Below are 14614 nucleotides of genomic sequence, written 5' to 3' on the forward strand. Positions count from 1 at the left end.
TACTTGATAAAATAGACTTTTCATCTTTTCTTTAGCAATGTGTTGCAATAGAGTCATAAGAAAATGTGTCTAATTATTATACATTGGTTTAAAAGAAAATGATAACCTAAATTTATGTATTGATATAAAAAGATGAATTATTGATTAATTGATTAATTCCCAACATCCGTATAAGATATGAATCTCACTACTGATAATTGTGTCCTAAAAACATAAAGAAAGTTGGGACAGTTTCTAGTTTCAACAATAAAGAGGTTTTCATGTGGTTTCTATGGTAGCTGGTGACTAACTCCATTTAGTAAATATAGTAAAATGCAAATTACATAAAAGCAGCAAAATAAAACCTGAAGTACCTAGTTCTATACTTGGAAATTCAACTCCTTGGGAATTTAAATAGAGGTATAGATATAGCTAGGGGATAAAATGCACTCATATCTGAGTTTTGTTTCCTACAATTATTTCAAATTATTTTATGTTCCAAGGTAATCAAATTACTTTAGTCTTTTTTGTATGCTTCTCTGAGTATACCAAATATTATATTTTGTTCTTAAATATTATTCTTATATTTCTTCCCAAAGAAAATTTGGATGGATTATTTCTACCATTAGGGTTATATGAAGACAAAAGCCTATGCCATAGTGTCATGAAAGAGAATAGTCAATAGTGGAATTGTGTTTTTACATGAATTCATATTTTTAATATTACCATATCAACTATAAAGATAAGCCATAGCCAGCTCTAACTTAAAGAGTATCTCTTACAACTGTGGACTCTATGTAGTTGGAGGATCAAGGATTTTTTTTTAAGTGTACATACATACATCCATACATCCATCATTGAAGGACAATTTCCTGAGCCCATTTATTCAAGATTGTATTTTAACAAACATTTATCAAATGCTTTATGTGAAATAGGCAGCATTCTAGGTGCTGCAGTGTTAACAGTGAACAAATTGTGATGTGCTCTTGTTCATGTTAAAACATAAAACATTTATGTTTTAGTGGGGTGTTTGTTTTAAAAGGAAATCCACCATATTATTTTTAAGCTAAACTCTGTGATAATAATGACTAAATTAAAGAGATAAATGTGTAGAAGCTAAGTTCTGCTATAGTTTTCCTTAATTTATGCAATAGAAATGTAATAGTATTTTAGTAAAGTGAAATTTAATTCCGTCATTGATAATGAAATCAAAGAACACATTGGCCTTAAGATTTTTTTTCTACTTGGGATGGGACATTTTTATGGAAGCCAGAAGTACCTTGGGAAAGCTACCTTTGTCTGACTATGGGAATGTTATGATTTAATAAGTTATTAAAAAAATAGTGCACAAATCAAGGAAGAGAGAAGACTGGTAGTCACTGAAATTATTTCGCACTTACCATATGAAAAGCCTTTAAAAATAATTTTGGCTTAAAAAAAAAGAAGCAAAAACTGTCAGGAATAATGGGAGAAATACACAAATCTGCAATAATAATTGAACATTTTAATACTCTTTCTCTTTCACTGATAGAATAACTACATGGAAAAATCAATTAAGATGTAGAAAATTTGAATGCAATTATCAAACTTAACCTGATTGATATTTATAAAACACTGCACCTAACTACAGAATACACAATATGTTCAAATGCATACAGAACATTAACCAAGATCTCAATAACATTCAAAAGACTAAAACTTTCCAGAGTATATTTTCTAACCAAAATGAAAGTAAATTAAAAATGAATAAAAATAACACAGATTAATAATGGCCTCAGTTATTTGGAAAAAAGTTAAATGACCTTTAGATAACACTTGGGTTAAAGAAAAATCAAAAAGGAAATTAGAAAATATTTCAAACTTAATTTTAATAAGAATTTAACATATAAATATTTGTAATATGCAGCTAAAGCATGCTTAGAGGGGAAATTTTAAATGCTAGTATTAGAAAGGAAGAAGGATTTTACATCTACTTTAAAAAATAAGTAAATACCTTTTATATAAATATATTATACAAAATTTATTACATTACTGTGCCCATTTTTTAGATGAGAGGCACAGAGGAGTTAAGAAACTTCCCTGAGGTCACAGAGTTAAGAGTGGGAACATGAGAATTTGAACCTAATTTGCCTCCATGACTTCCAATTCATTATACGTGTATCATCTTTAATTTTTTCAATCCTAAGCGATAAAAATGAAAAGATGGGCATGTGAAAGGAATTATTATTAAGGCATGTTTCAGTGTAGACATGAGGGAAAGAGGTGGATGTTGCCTTTACCATATCAAAGAGGCACTTTCTATTTTTTTCAACCCAGATGCTGCCACTTTATAAATAATTGACCAAATTAAGATTCATTTGGCATTATATTTAGTACTTTTTTGGAGAGAAAACAATCCCACTAATGGTGCCTTCTTTCATAAGGCAAAGAATGAGAATTAAGGCAGTTTAGATCAGAAGAGACATAACATGTGCAGCTGTGAGTTAGGGGCCCTAAAATTAGTAGTGGTAAGAACCACAAGAAGGCCATGGATAAAGAGAAACAGATACCCCCAAAGATCCATATACAGGGCTGGGGCCCAGGTGGGTATTCTAATTTTATATGTTGACTTCTTCAAAACATGAAGATTTACTCTGTCTTTTTAAAGTATTCCCTTGATATCATTTTGCCTGTATTCTTTACCGAGATGAAAAAAATAGGTCTAATTCAAGTAATAAAAAAAAAAATTCTATAGTAGTTTGGATTACTTTTAACTGTGTGTGGCACGAAACTTCAAATCACTGTAGATTAAATTGGGTAGAGGTCTAAAATGTCTTCTGGTGCTCTGGCTATTGTATTCCAGAAAAATGCAATTAGGAAGAGGGAACGAGGAGCATTTCCTATCTTTCTAATGACATCTTTTGGTAGTTGTTTACACCCTTGACTTAATTCTTCTTGGCTAGATTTCAGCCTGTGGCCACACATAGCTAAAAGAAGCTGGCAAATAAATTTGTACTTTCAGGCAGGTGCAGACTAGCTAAAAATTGGATAGTCTATTATTATGGAGGAAGGGAAGAATAGGTACAGGGAGTAAACTACCTGCGGTCTGGAGAATTTAGATGATTAGAACTCACAGAGACACAAAGAACACATTGAACACAATGTAGTTATGGTTACCAGAATTTTTTTTTTCTGTAAATCACAAGTAATTATATGCTTTTGTTTCCATTGTTTATTTCTGCTCACAATATTGCCAAATCGGTTGGAAGAATAAAAATGGTCTTATTTTTCATCATTTATTTTTCTTCCCTCCCTCCACAGGTATCACTACAGTTCTGACTATGACAACTCTGAGTACAATTGCCAGGAAGTCCTTACCTAAGGTTTCTTATGTGACTGCGATGGATCTCTTTGTTTCTGTTTGTTTCATTTTTGTTTTTGCAGCTTTGATGGAGTATGGTACCTTGCATTATTTTACCAGCAACAAAAAAGTTAAGACTACTAGAGAAAGAAAGCTAAAAAATAAGGCCTTGGTATGTTAAAAAAAAATCTCTATTTTATAAGCAACAATTTACTGTTAGAGATACTCTTTTCTCATGTTATACTTTCTTAGACTGATATGGTTGCTAGTGGTACCTTGACAAAAGATAAAAAAAATATTAAGATGAAACTGGGGTACCTAACATTGCCCACCAGCAAAAGTATTCTTATATTTTTCCCTAGAAAAGACTTTTGGATCACCTTTGTAAAGAGTGGTTATTATGCTGTGAAATTTTCTACAAGTAGTAAATTCTTTGTACCTAAAAATTATTTAAACTCTCTCTTTGAATCTATTTTTGTGATAGGATTTGGACTTCTTACACTGGTACCCCACAAAATTAACTTAATTTTTAGAGACAAAGATCTCTCTTTAATGTTAGTATTCAGCTGTGTTTGAAAGACATAGCTTTCTATGTCATAGAGAAGATATCTGTTTGGCTTTTGCATATTTGTACTCACTTACTCCCCCTTCCTAAGTATATATCTACCTTAACTTACATCACATCAAGTTGATAAATTAGAATTAACTCTACTGATTCTAAAATACTTAAGTATTGGATGATTAACTATAGTTTCTTTTTATAATGGCAATTATAACAACTTTAAAGTAATATCTAACACTGAGTATTCCAGGAACTCCTTTATATGCATAATTTCATTTATGCTCATAGGCACCTTATACATACAAGTTCAGTAATTTGCACAAGGACAAACTTAGGAAGTCAAGGATCCAAGACTCAAACCCAGGTCTTTTATGATAACAGAGGTCAAGCTTGTAATCCTTCCTTTATGTTGCCTGTTTTCATAGGACTCAGAAAAGTAAACATCTTTTTCTCCAATATTAACAAAAAAGACACTTCATTGCTAATTCCAATAAATGTTTTTAAAGCAGATTTTTTCCAAAATACCAACATACTTGAGGACTATATAAAACAGTTATGCATGAGTGGCAAGCTTGTAAACCTACCATAGCATGTACATAATGAGGCATGGGATTTTTCATGTTATGTCCTAAATTTGTAAGTTCTAAGATTCAATGCTTTTTCTCCCTTCCCCCATTTTTCATTAGTTTCCTTATAAAACTTTACCATACTTTTAAATTATATTTTACCTTTTATGTTATACTCCAAGGACCAAAGTCTTGTGTATTTGGTTCCAGATTCCCACAATATCCCAAGGAAGGAGAGCACATTGTTGGTGGTACACATTTCAGAACTTACATGGTAGAATTAACATGTGACTCTCTCAACTTGACATGATTTTAGCTTATCCATAGGATTTATTATGGCCTCTGAGTGGACAAGGCATCAGGGGGCAATGATTTCAGCTTTAAAATCCATTTGCTAATTTTTTAGGTAAAGAAAAACACAAGTTTTCTACTATCTTCCTTTAATCCAAGCCAAACATCCTCTCTGAATTTTCCATTTCATCATTTACTCATCCACAGCTGTGCTTGATTAATACCTTGACAATTTTATTTTTGGAAATTGTGAATGAAAATGTTTAGAATAAAAATAATTAACATCATAAGCCAGACAATGTACAATCTCACATGGATTCTAGAATTTCATTCTAAGAATATGTAATATAGGTACTAATATTATCTAAGGCTATTCAACCAATAAGTGGCTACTGTAGGACTACAGATAATCAGTTTGACCCCAGATCATGTGCTCTCAACCACATTACCAGATGTCTCATTTACTCAGGAAGCTGAAACATTGGAGTACGAGCTTTAACATTATGACATTCATTTAATCATTCATTCATCAAATATTAATTAAGGACACCCATGTTCTAGGCACTGTTCTAGAATAGTTATTTAGGAAAAAAATGCCTGTATGTTGAGTATTTAAAACTTAGCACCAAACCCAAGAAGCAAAATATTAAAGATGAAAAATTAAGGAATAAAAAATAAATGAGAGCTTTGAAGCATTAAATTGCAAATATCAAAAGTTAAATTGATATGTAATTGACTACCTAGGTAAGAAAAATATTTTTAGAGCCGTCCAAAATAAAATTCTATAGTAGTTTCTTTCTGTTCAGTTATGTGCTTCGTGAGCTTTTTCAATACACAATGACACTTTAAGTGAAAAATTGGATCAGTAATCAAATCTGACTCCCTGCCTAGTTCAGTGTTTAGCCATATGGTCTTGCCAATCAGGTAAATCAGGGCACACTTTTATGAAGAATAGATAGCTCTGCTTGCTGTTGTCTCAAAATATTCTATTTAAGGGCTTTGTGGAATCTGTGTTTTTCTTCTGTTCCAGCCAGGAGGATCAAATGCAAGCCTAGACCCAGAAATCTTGCAGCATCTTGCCTTTACACGTGTTTTAATTGTTTGTGAGTTTATCTTCGTTCTCTCTCTCTCTCTCTCTCTCTATCTCTATCTCTATCTCTCTCTATCTCTGTCCTTCCATCTGCCCACTTTATTTTATAGGCTTAAAATTCTGAGTTGTTTAAAATCCAGCATTTCTCTTTTCTTCACCAAATTATTTATGGCAATAGGCCAGGACCAAAGATCTTGCCTAGAGTCACTGAAAAGTCAACATGTCTGTTATTAAAAGAAACTAAAATCCCCTTCTTGACATCTCTTTGACTGCTTAGCTGAGAATCCCAGAAAACTCCAATTTATTTTACTCAGGAAGAGATGATATTTGAACACAATAGATTTTTAGCTTCAATGACCCCTCTAAGAAAAATATAAATTAATAAAGATGCTTTCTACCTTACTCTCCACATGATACATTGGACCTTTTCTCTCTTTCTTTTTCTTGCTCTCTCTCTCCACCTCCCTTCCTCCTTTCCTTCTTCTCCCCCTTCCTCCTTCCTTCCTTCCTTCTTTCCATTATCCCTTTCTTCCTTCTGGCCTTACTTATGTCCATATTTCTTTATTTCTTTCTCCTTTATTTTTTATTGTGAATGTCAGTGACATTTTGACTTGGTCCATATTACCATCCAATATATTTTATTGGGTTTTTATTTCTACTCATTAAGAATATGATTCACATGTGTTTGTATCAATATCTATTTTCACGAGAATCTAATAAGTTAACTATGTTGAAGTATAGAATCAAGATCCTTATGAAACATGTAAAGATCTCAGAAAAGCAATAGTAGTAAACCAGCTAACTAAAGAGTAGTTCTTGTTGAAACTGAAATAGCCCATTGATGATAAAAAAAAAATCTCAGAAAACCGTGTTATACCTACATCAGGAGCCTGATCTACCCATTTGAGGTAGAACTTATTTGTAATCTCTCAATTGGTTAAAATGTTAAATGAAGGAAGTTTATTTCACCAGCCATGAACAAGGCACTATGAAGAAAATAACGACACAATGTGTTCTCTGCTTTCAGGGATCTTTGAATCTAGTTGTGGAAAAATACATTAGAAGTGTAAATGTAAGATAATAAAGTACAGTCCAATATAAAAATCAAAAGTAGACAAAGACACTATAAGGAAGTAGCAGTTAGGTGACTGGTTTCAAATACCTTTTCGGCAGCAAAATATTTTCTATGATAGATATAAGTTAAGAATATTTAAAGATGTTCTTATTGAAATAGAGATAGGTACCACAAAGTCCGAACAAAGTGGCCTGTCCTATGCACAGAGGAAATCTTGAGACATCATGTAATATGGTCTGTGAAGCACTAACAAGCACATAGTGTTGAGAAGAGGCTATGTCATTGTGAGCCAACAGTGCAGTGGGTGGCCTTTTTCATTTCATTGTAAATAATTTATTCAAAATGTATGTAAACTAACTCTTCCAAAGGGAATTTGATAGAGAAAATTACAAAGAAAGCATGGCATCATTGAAGTAGTTCTTTAAAGAATAAGTTGCAGTTTTCAGGAAAACAAATTATCAAGCATATTTGAGAGAGAAGGAACCATGTAAGCCAAGTTGAGGCATACATATAAGAATACAAAGTAGATTTGTATATTTCTCAGGCTTTTCATCTAATACAGTAGCCACTAGCCATATGGCTAGGTTGATTTAAATTAATTAAAATCAAGCAAAATTTAAAATTTAGTATCTTAGTAGCATTAGTCACATTTCAAGTGCTTAATAGCTACATGTAACTAGTGGCTACCATATTGAACAATACTGATACAGAACACTTCAAGCACTGCAAAAACTTCTCTTGGACATTTGCTTCTATGTTTTTGAAAGATAATTATAAGTAGCATGGAGTATATACTTGAATGGCAAAAGAAGCAAGGAGATAAAGGCTATTGCAGTAGTTCAATAAGTCATATATTACTGAGAGTGGAACTAGGGTATTGGAGTGGAAATAATGGGTGGAAGGTTGTGTTTTTTGTTTCTTGTTTGTTTGTTTTTGCCCACAATACCCAACCATAACATTTTCTTCACACACAAAAAATATCGTATTTTCAGCCAGTGCATATCTATATGAATAAACATTCTTCTACCTTTCAGAGCACAAAAATAATGAAAAGATGAATCAATACACAGTTTCACAAATTATAAACCTTCTTTCCTGTAATGGTAATTGGCAAAGCTCCTAGGAAGGATTATTTGATATTGGTGAAATGTGAAGTACAGTAAGAAGTTTACTTGTGCATGGTTGAAACAAATGAACAAATCAAACAGTATATAAATGTACAAGTGAGAATACAATTCTCTGCTTCACAGCCTTGGTCCCAACCCTCAGAATTTTTTTTTTTTAACTTTCTATTTTTTACTTTCCTCTGATAATTATTTCCATTAACTTCTAATTCTTGGAGTACCAAAATTGACAACTCAGAATCACCAAAATCCACCTCATGTCTATTTTTAAACATTGATGTAGATCTTGTAATTTTTGAAATTCTCACTGATAAATAACTGGGATTTTGTGAAAGTTGATTGGAGAAAATCTGTGCTTAGTTTGGCATTCTCATGTGCCACTTTTTGAATGAGAAGTTAATAGTGATATTAGTTAATATTTCATAGTATCAATAACATGACCTAATAATGTTTGCTAATCATATTGCTAATACTTAATATTATTAATTGTATTAGTATATGATCTAAATAGTTATTATATTATTGGTCTTGGTGCTTAAAATATATTTTGTATATTTAACTATACGATTAATCTATAAGTAAGAGTATTTAATATATAACCAGACACATATGTATCTTTAATAGTGAGAATGGGATGGATTTCTCAAAATGTTAAGTTCAGCTATTCTTAGTGACTTTTTTAAATAACAAAAAAAGGCATAGTCTCAAAACTACATCATTTGAAGTAAAAGGAAATTCTATTCAATTGTGTTGTTTCTTTTTATGTCATTTAAATGGATCTATTTTATTTTTTCAATGTTTGCTATTTGGGGGGCAGCAGGATTTTTATTTGAGAAATTGCAAGGTGGGTTTTGCTGTTGTACTTCAGATAAATAAGGCATATAATGTTTATATTGTTCCAATTAATTTTTCAGTGGTTTCCAAGTTCACAAATGTGTCGAGAGTATTTTATTTTACTGATACTGTGTCAGCTCTTTGGCTATTTTTCTCAATACATATAAAATTCATTCCTAGTCACATTCATCATTCAATAAAGCGTAGTTTCTTTCAATTTATGAATTGGTGGCGTTTTGGGGGAGGCAGCAGGGAACTAGAAAATTGTCAATCTAAATTGTCACTGCAATAAGAAGCTCTCCATGATTTTGACCACCAGGGATTGGTCAATGTTTTAAATGAACCATTTGCAGTTTTCCTCCATTTTTGTGTACTTTAATCATACCTCTCATGCACAATTGATATCTTCTAACAAACACACCATCTTCCCATTTATGGCAGTTCTGAATGATATATGTAATGTGTTTTATGCCATATAACCTTGAAATTGCGGACTAACAAACTTGCATTTTGACCACTTTTTCACTCTGGTTAACATTGGAACATATGTTATTTAAGTATTAAGTAACAAGAAAATGAATACCAATTTGCCTCATTTTTATACATAAGTTTAGTGCTACACTAAAATTTAGGAGTCTAGTCGAGTATCTCCAGGTGTCAATCTCAAAAAAGATCTGTCATTAACATTTAATAACATACTGCCTCCGTTTTTCATGATATATCTAGGCAAGTGAAGTCATGCATTTGTGTTTAGGGCATGGTTTCTTACCTTCAGGCTGCATATTCTGTTCCTAATATGGATTTTATGACTTGTGTGATGGTTTTATCTTTTTAAAATATCACTAAATGTGATTATTTGCTTCTCTTTGCATCTACTGAATGTTTAATATGTAGTGGGTCAGATTCTATGTTTCTTTTCAGAAATGAAATGGGTTTGAATATAGGTCTAAATTTTTTTTAATTATCATTTTTTGTGTTTAATTTTTAAAATCTTTCTCATACAATGTTTAATTTTCATGGCTTTGAGATTTATTTATTTCAAAATTTAGGATGAAAAAATTTTATAAACATTTTCATTAGAATTTAAAATCAGGATAAAACAATTGTTATAATCTCAGCATTGTATTCAGTGTTTACATAATGACACCACTGATTATAATAAATTGTAAGATTCACATTTTAAAATAATCCCTGAAATATGTGGAAGTCCTGAGAGATGAAGCAATCTTCATCTCATCTCTTCACTCATATTTTACTTGCCATTTTATTCAAGCGTTCATTAATGTATTTCTTTCCAGGAACATTTTTGATGAGGTCCAAGTTTTTGTTGTTGTTTTTATTGTTATTATTGCTTGTTTTAGCACATATTTTATAGTCAATTATGATATATCCTCTCCAGGAATCAACAGTAGCAATGACAATTACAATACTATTATCAATTGGCAAGGGAATAGTTGCTATGTTTCAAATATTTCATTTGGTGTTTTATGTATATCATCTCATTTACTCATCAAACAGATCTATGTATTGTTTTTGTGGCTTTGGTATGGCAAAAGACACAGACACAAAAGAGCAGTGACATTTCCTGTTCAAAGTTACAGGACTCTACTGGGCAGAGCTGGAGTTTCAGCCTAAGTGATTGCTTTAATATTGCACAATATCCTGACTCCAAAGTTATTGCTCCAAAGTGATTGTTCTAAAGTGTTGGCTTTAATATTCCACAGTATCCTGGCCATGCTCAATTTTTTATATTTTTAAAAATTCTTGTTCTTATTTAAGTATTATTCAGAACATGGTATCATCAAGAGTTAGTTTGATATGTGTCCCAAAAAATCTTGGTAAAAATAATAACTATTACTACTAGGCAAGACGAAGCACGGATCATTTTACATGTCATGAAGTTTATTCAGCACAACCATCACAAAAATTAGGTGGTAATATAATTCCAGCTGGATAGCTGGAATGAGCAGAATTTTGGTAGAATTAGCAGAATTTTGAATACCAGTTGTTCTCCAACCTGAATTTTTACCTCCTGCACATTCTGTCTCCCAAGTATGATGCTTTGTGCCTATCCACAACTCCAGACCTCATATCTGTTTTATTCATTCATAGCTCCTCAAAGTTTTCTGCTTTATCAGAATGTCATCTTTACTATTTGTTCTCATTATTACTAAAATAAAGTACAGAATATAACCATAGCAAACAAACACATGTTTATAGCATTGTAAATGTTTTACTGTAAAATATCATAGAAAAATATAGTTTATTCTCATTTTAGAATTAGATTCATGGTTAACAATAATTCAGTAGAACAACTTTCTAAAGGTATAAAATATATTTAATTTTGAGTGTTTTTTTCCCTGCAAAATCTTTGGAATGTAAAATAATATTTTTATGTGCTACAAGGTAAATTATAATCTAAAAACATGTTAAATTGGGTATTCATTTGATTTTTGGAAAATAAGATTATTTTTACTGCATGTCAGTCTCTCAGAGTTTGCCTTGAGGGGACAAATTGATCTTTTTTATGATTTTTTTTCTCAAAACTCATTTATTATTTTACTCAGATGTCCTCTGGACTCCATCCAGGATCTACTCTCATTCCAATGAATAGCCTTTCTCTGCCGCAAGGAGAAGATGATTATGGGTACCAGTGCTTGGAGGGAAAAGATTGTGCCAGCTTCTTCTGTTGCTTTGAAGACTGCAGAAGAGGATCATGGAGGGAAGGGAGGGTACATATACGCATTGCCAAAATTGATTCCTATTCTCGAATATTTTTCCCAACAGCTTTTGCCTTGTTCAATCTGGTTTACTGGGTTGGCTATCTTTACTTATAAATTCTACTTACTAGGCAAAACTCATAAGAAGTCTGACTAAATCCAATATAATCGACTGTCCTTCAGTAACATGAAGTTTAACTTTAAAATGCAGAGAAACCAATGGTTAAAATGTGAATAGTTATTTTAACTATTTTACAGCTTTCTTGGGTAAATAAAGTAGCAGCTTTCAGATTAATATATGTAAATTTATGTAAAACAGATTAGTTGCAAAATTCAGTATATTAAAATAGTATTATAAATTTGTACTTTAATTTTCTTTATTTTTACATATATCCTATTATGATTTTGAATTTATAAGTTCTGTGATTCATATTTCAAAGACGGAATAATTTTAATATATATTTTATTTAAACATAACCTATCGTTTGTAATGGTAGCTTAATCTAATGCCTAATATTTATGTAATATGTTTTTGCCTAGAAAATATTGTTAATTTGATTTTTTTTTTTTTGCTTTTTATTTTTATGCTCTGTTTGGAATAGAGTTAGTTGAAAACATATGAAACATATGAAAACAATGATTTCATTGGATCGACTTCCAAGAAACTTTACTCCCAAAAAGAAATTAATTTATTTTTAATTTTTTTATTATTTAAAAAAGAAAAGGCCATTTTACCTTATCTTTGATCCAATTCATTTCCTGATGAAACATTAAATAAAACTCCAGTTATATTCAGGTTTGGTGATTTACAAACTAAGATGGAAACCATCAAAGTAATTTAAATACAAGGCGAAAAAAAATGAAGAATATTACATTTAACCATTTTATTCTCTGTCGCATAGCATTTATGAAGAATGAAGAGATTAACACTGAAGTGTTTAGATCTACCGACCCTGAAATTAAATACAGAAAGAACTGACTTTTTCTTAACCCTCTACAAAAATGTTACATTCCTTAAATTAACCAAAAGCATTGAGGAACAGGGCTTCTATTTGCTCATTGTGGCTAAAGAATTATTATCTAGCAAATTGATTTGAAATGCATATTGAGGATATGGTCTTAATTACGTGCTATTAACATTTTTCAGACCAGAAATGTTCTAGAAACACAGTCTTAGGCTTGTGTTCTATATTGCCTTTCCCAGTTCCTAAATTTGGACTTGGTCAGCTTTACGACTTTGTTATCAATTTTAATGATATTGTCTTTTTTTAAAAGATGTGAGCAGGCACAAAAATCATGTTAAAGGTGGAGTTCTATTAGAGGCACCTCTAATGAACATGAGTGTGTGGAGCTCTCTCAATTCTGAGAGGAACAAAAATAGTCTTACTATAGTTTAAAGCCTGTTGCTTAATAGTTTCCAAAATGTCTGCTTTGTTAAGAGGCGAGATAAATTTAGGCTTTAATTAATCTATTCCTGTAACTAGTTGGGCATATCAACTATTTATAAGAACTCCCTATTCATTCACCATTACCTAATTATCTGTAAAATCACCAGAGTGATCTTGAAGATAGCCTTTAAAAATTGTTTCCATTGTCAAGAGCAACTATCAGGATGAATAATTTTGTGATCAAGGCCTATCTTATGGTATGTGGAGGAAGCTATCACCTGTGCTCCTGACACCATGTGGATAGTGAATACATGTGTATGCTCTGGCATGGTTATACTTATGATTTTAGAATATATAGTGTTCTGGTTTTTTTAATCTAAATATGTTTCATTGGGTATCCACCACCTACATATGAACTTTTTTACTTTGCTTATAAATCTTGGAAAAACGTAAGCATCAATTAAATGATATTGCCCAAATATCCACCGACACTGTTTTTTTCTGAATGGAGAGCCAAATTAAACTTTGGCCATGTATATACTCACTTACAAAGTGCTCATGCATTCATTGTTATAACATTGAGTATTGATGGATATTCTGAACGTAAGCATTCATTTAAAGGTAAATGAAAAATGAAGTACCAACGAAGAATAAATCATTTCACTAAAATGTATCATGGCTATTTCCATGCTTTAAGCTATAGCCTTCTCATTACCATGGGGGCAATTTTAATTCTGGGATTCTTTCAAGTCTGTCAGCATGACCCTATTTTAAAATTCTTAAAAATGCTTAATATTAGTAGGTTTGATTTTCTCACTGGTGTTCCATTAACTTGGCTTTAAATGTTGACAGTATTTACAAGTGGAAATAAAATGTGATATGATAAAAATATGACAGATGCTTTTCTAGATACATTCATTGTATATATCATCAAAACTAGTGCTTTGTTTTCAAAGCCAGTGGCATTTTGAGCAGTTCTGTTTAAACAAGCAGATCAGAAAGGGAAGTGTGTAAAAATCTTATTATTTCTAAAAATGAGAATGAAAAGGTGAAAATGCAGTTAGATTATTTTTACAAGAAATCAAATAGAGCTTACTTTCAAAGGGTATGCAGTCTAATCCCTGTTTCTCTCTTCTTTCAAGTATTAGTTTTATCATCTTGAGAAATAATTTTTTAAAAATCCTCCTCTTTCTCCAGGTAAGTTATATCTTAATTTTATTGGATTCACTGGTACTTGTGTTTCCTGACTGATTTAAATGTTTTTAACACTAATATAGACCAAAAAAGTGGATATAGATGAGGGGAGAGATAATTGGAGCAGACAGACTTAGAATAATTTGGAAAAGTGTTCATTCACATCGAGCCATCCTCTAAATATGTGAGCAGGATCTAGAAGTATCAAGAAGGGAAACTGCGACTAGCATGATTTTATTCTCTTGGGTTTACAATTGCATGATAATATTTTATCTATTCTTGAATTGCATAGATAAACTCAATTGAAATCAATTCCTAAAAGGCCAAGTAGTTTCTGGAAAAAAAACAAACAAACTTAGATTTCCTGAGAATTCAGTAGGGAAAGGGCAAAATTAAAGAATAAATCTAACTAAATATAAAGTGTTAATGTAAGCAGAAATTAGATAATTCA

The 14614-nt window shown here is 31.4% G+C and overlaps 1 protein-coding gene across 1 annotated transcript in view; it reads left to right on the forward strand.

Annotated features, from left to right (window-relative positions):
- The window catches only part of GABRG1 (gamma-aminobutyric acid type A receptor gamma1 subunit), a 64660-nt gene extending 50405 nt beyond the window's left edge, over positions 1–14255 (forward strand). Inside the window, exons 8-9 of the mRNA XM_029235497.1 lie at positions 3280–3491; positions 11429–14255. Of these exons, the coding sequence (XP_029091330.1) occupies positions 3280–3491; positions 11429–11698 (482 nt within the window). The 3' untranslated portion in view covers positions 11699–14255. The remainder of the gene's footprint in view (positions 1–3279; positions 3492–11428) is intronic.
- Positions 14256–14614: the final 359 nt, after the last annotated feature.

This window comes from Monodon monoceros, unplaced genomic scaffold, assembly GCF_005190385.1.
Source record: "Monodon monoceros isolate NGI ecotype Baffin Bay Population unplaced genomic scaffold, NGI_Narwhal_1 Super_Scaffold_20, whole genome shotgun sequence".
Classification (NCBI taxonomy): Eukaryota; Metazoa; Chordata; class Mammalia; order Artiodactyla; family Monodontidae; genus Monodon; species Monodon monoceros.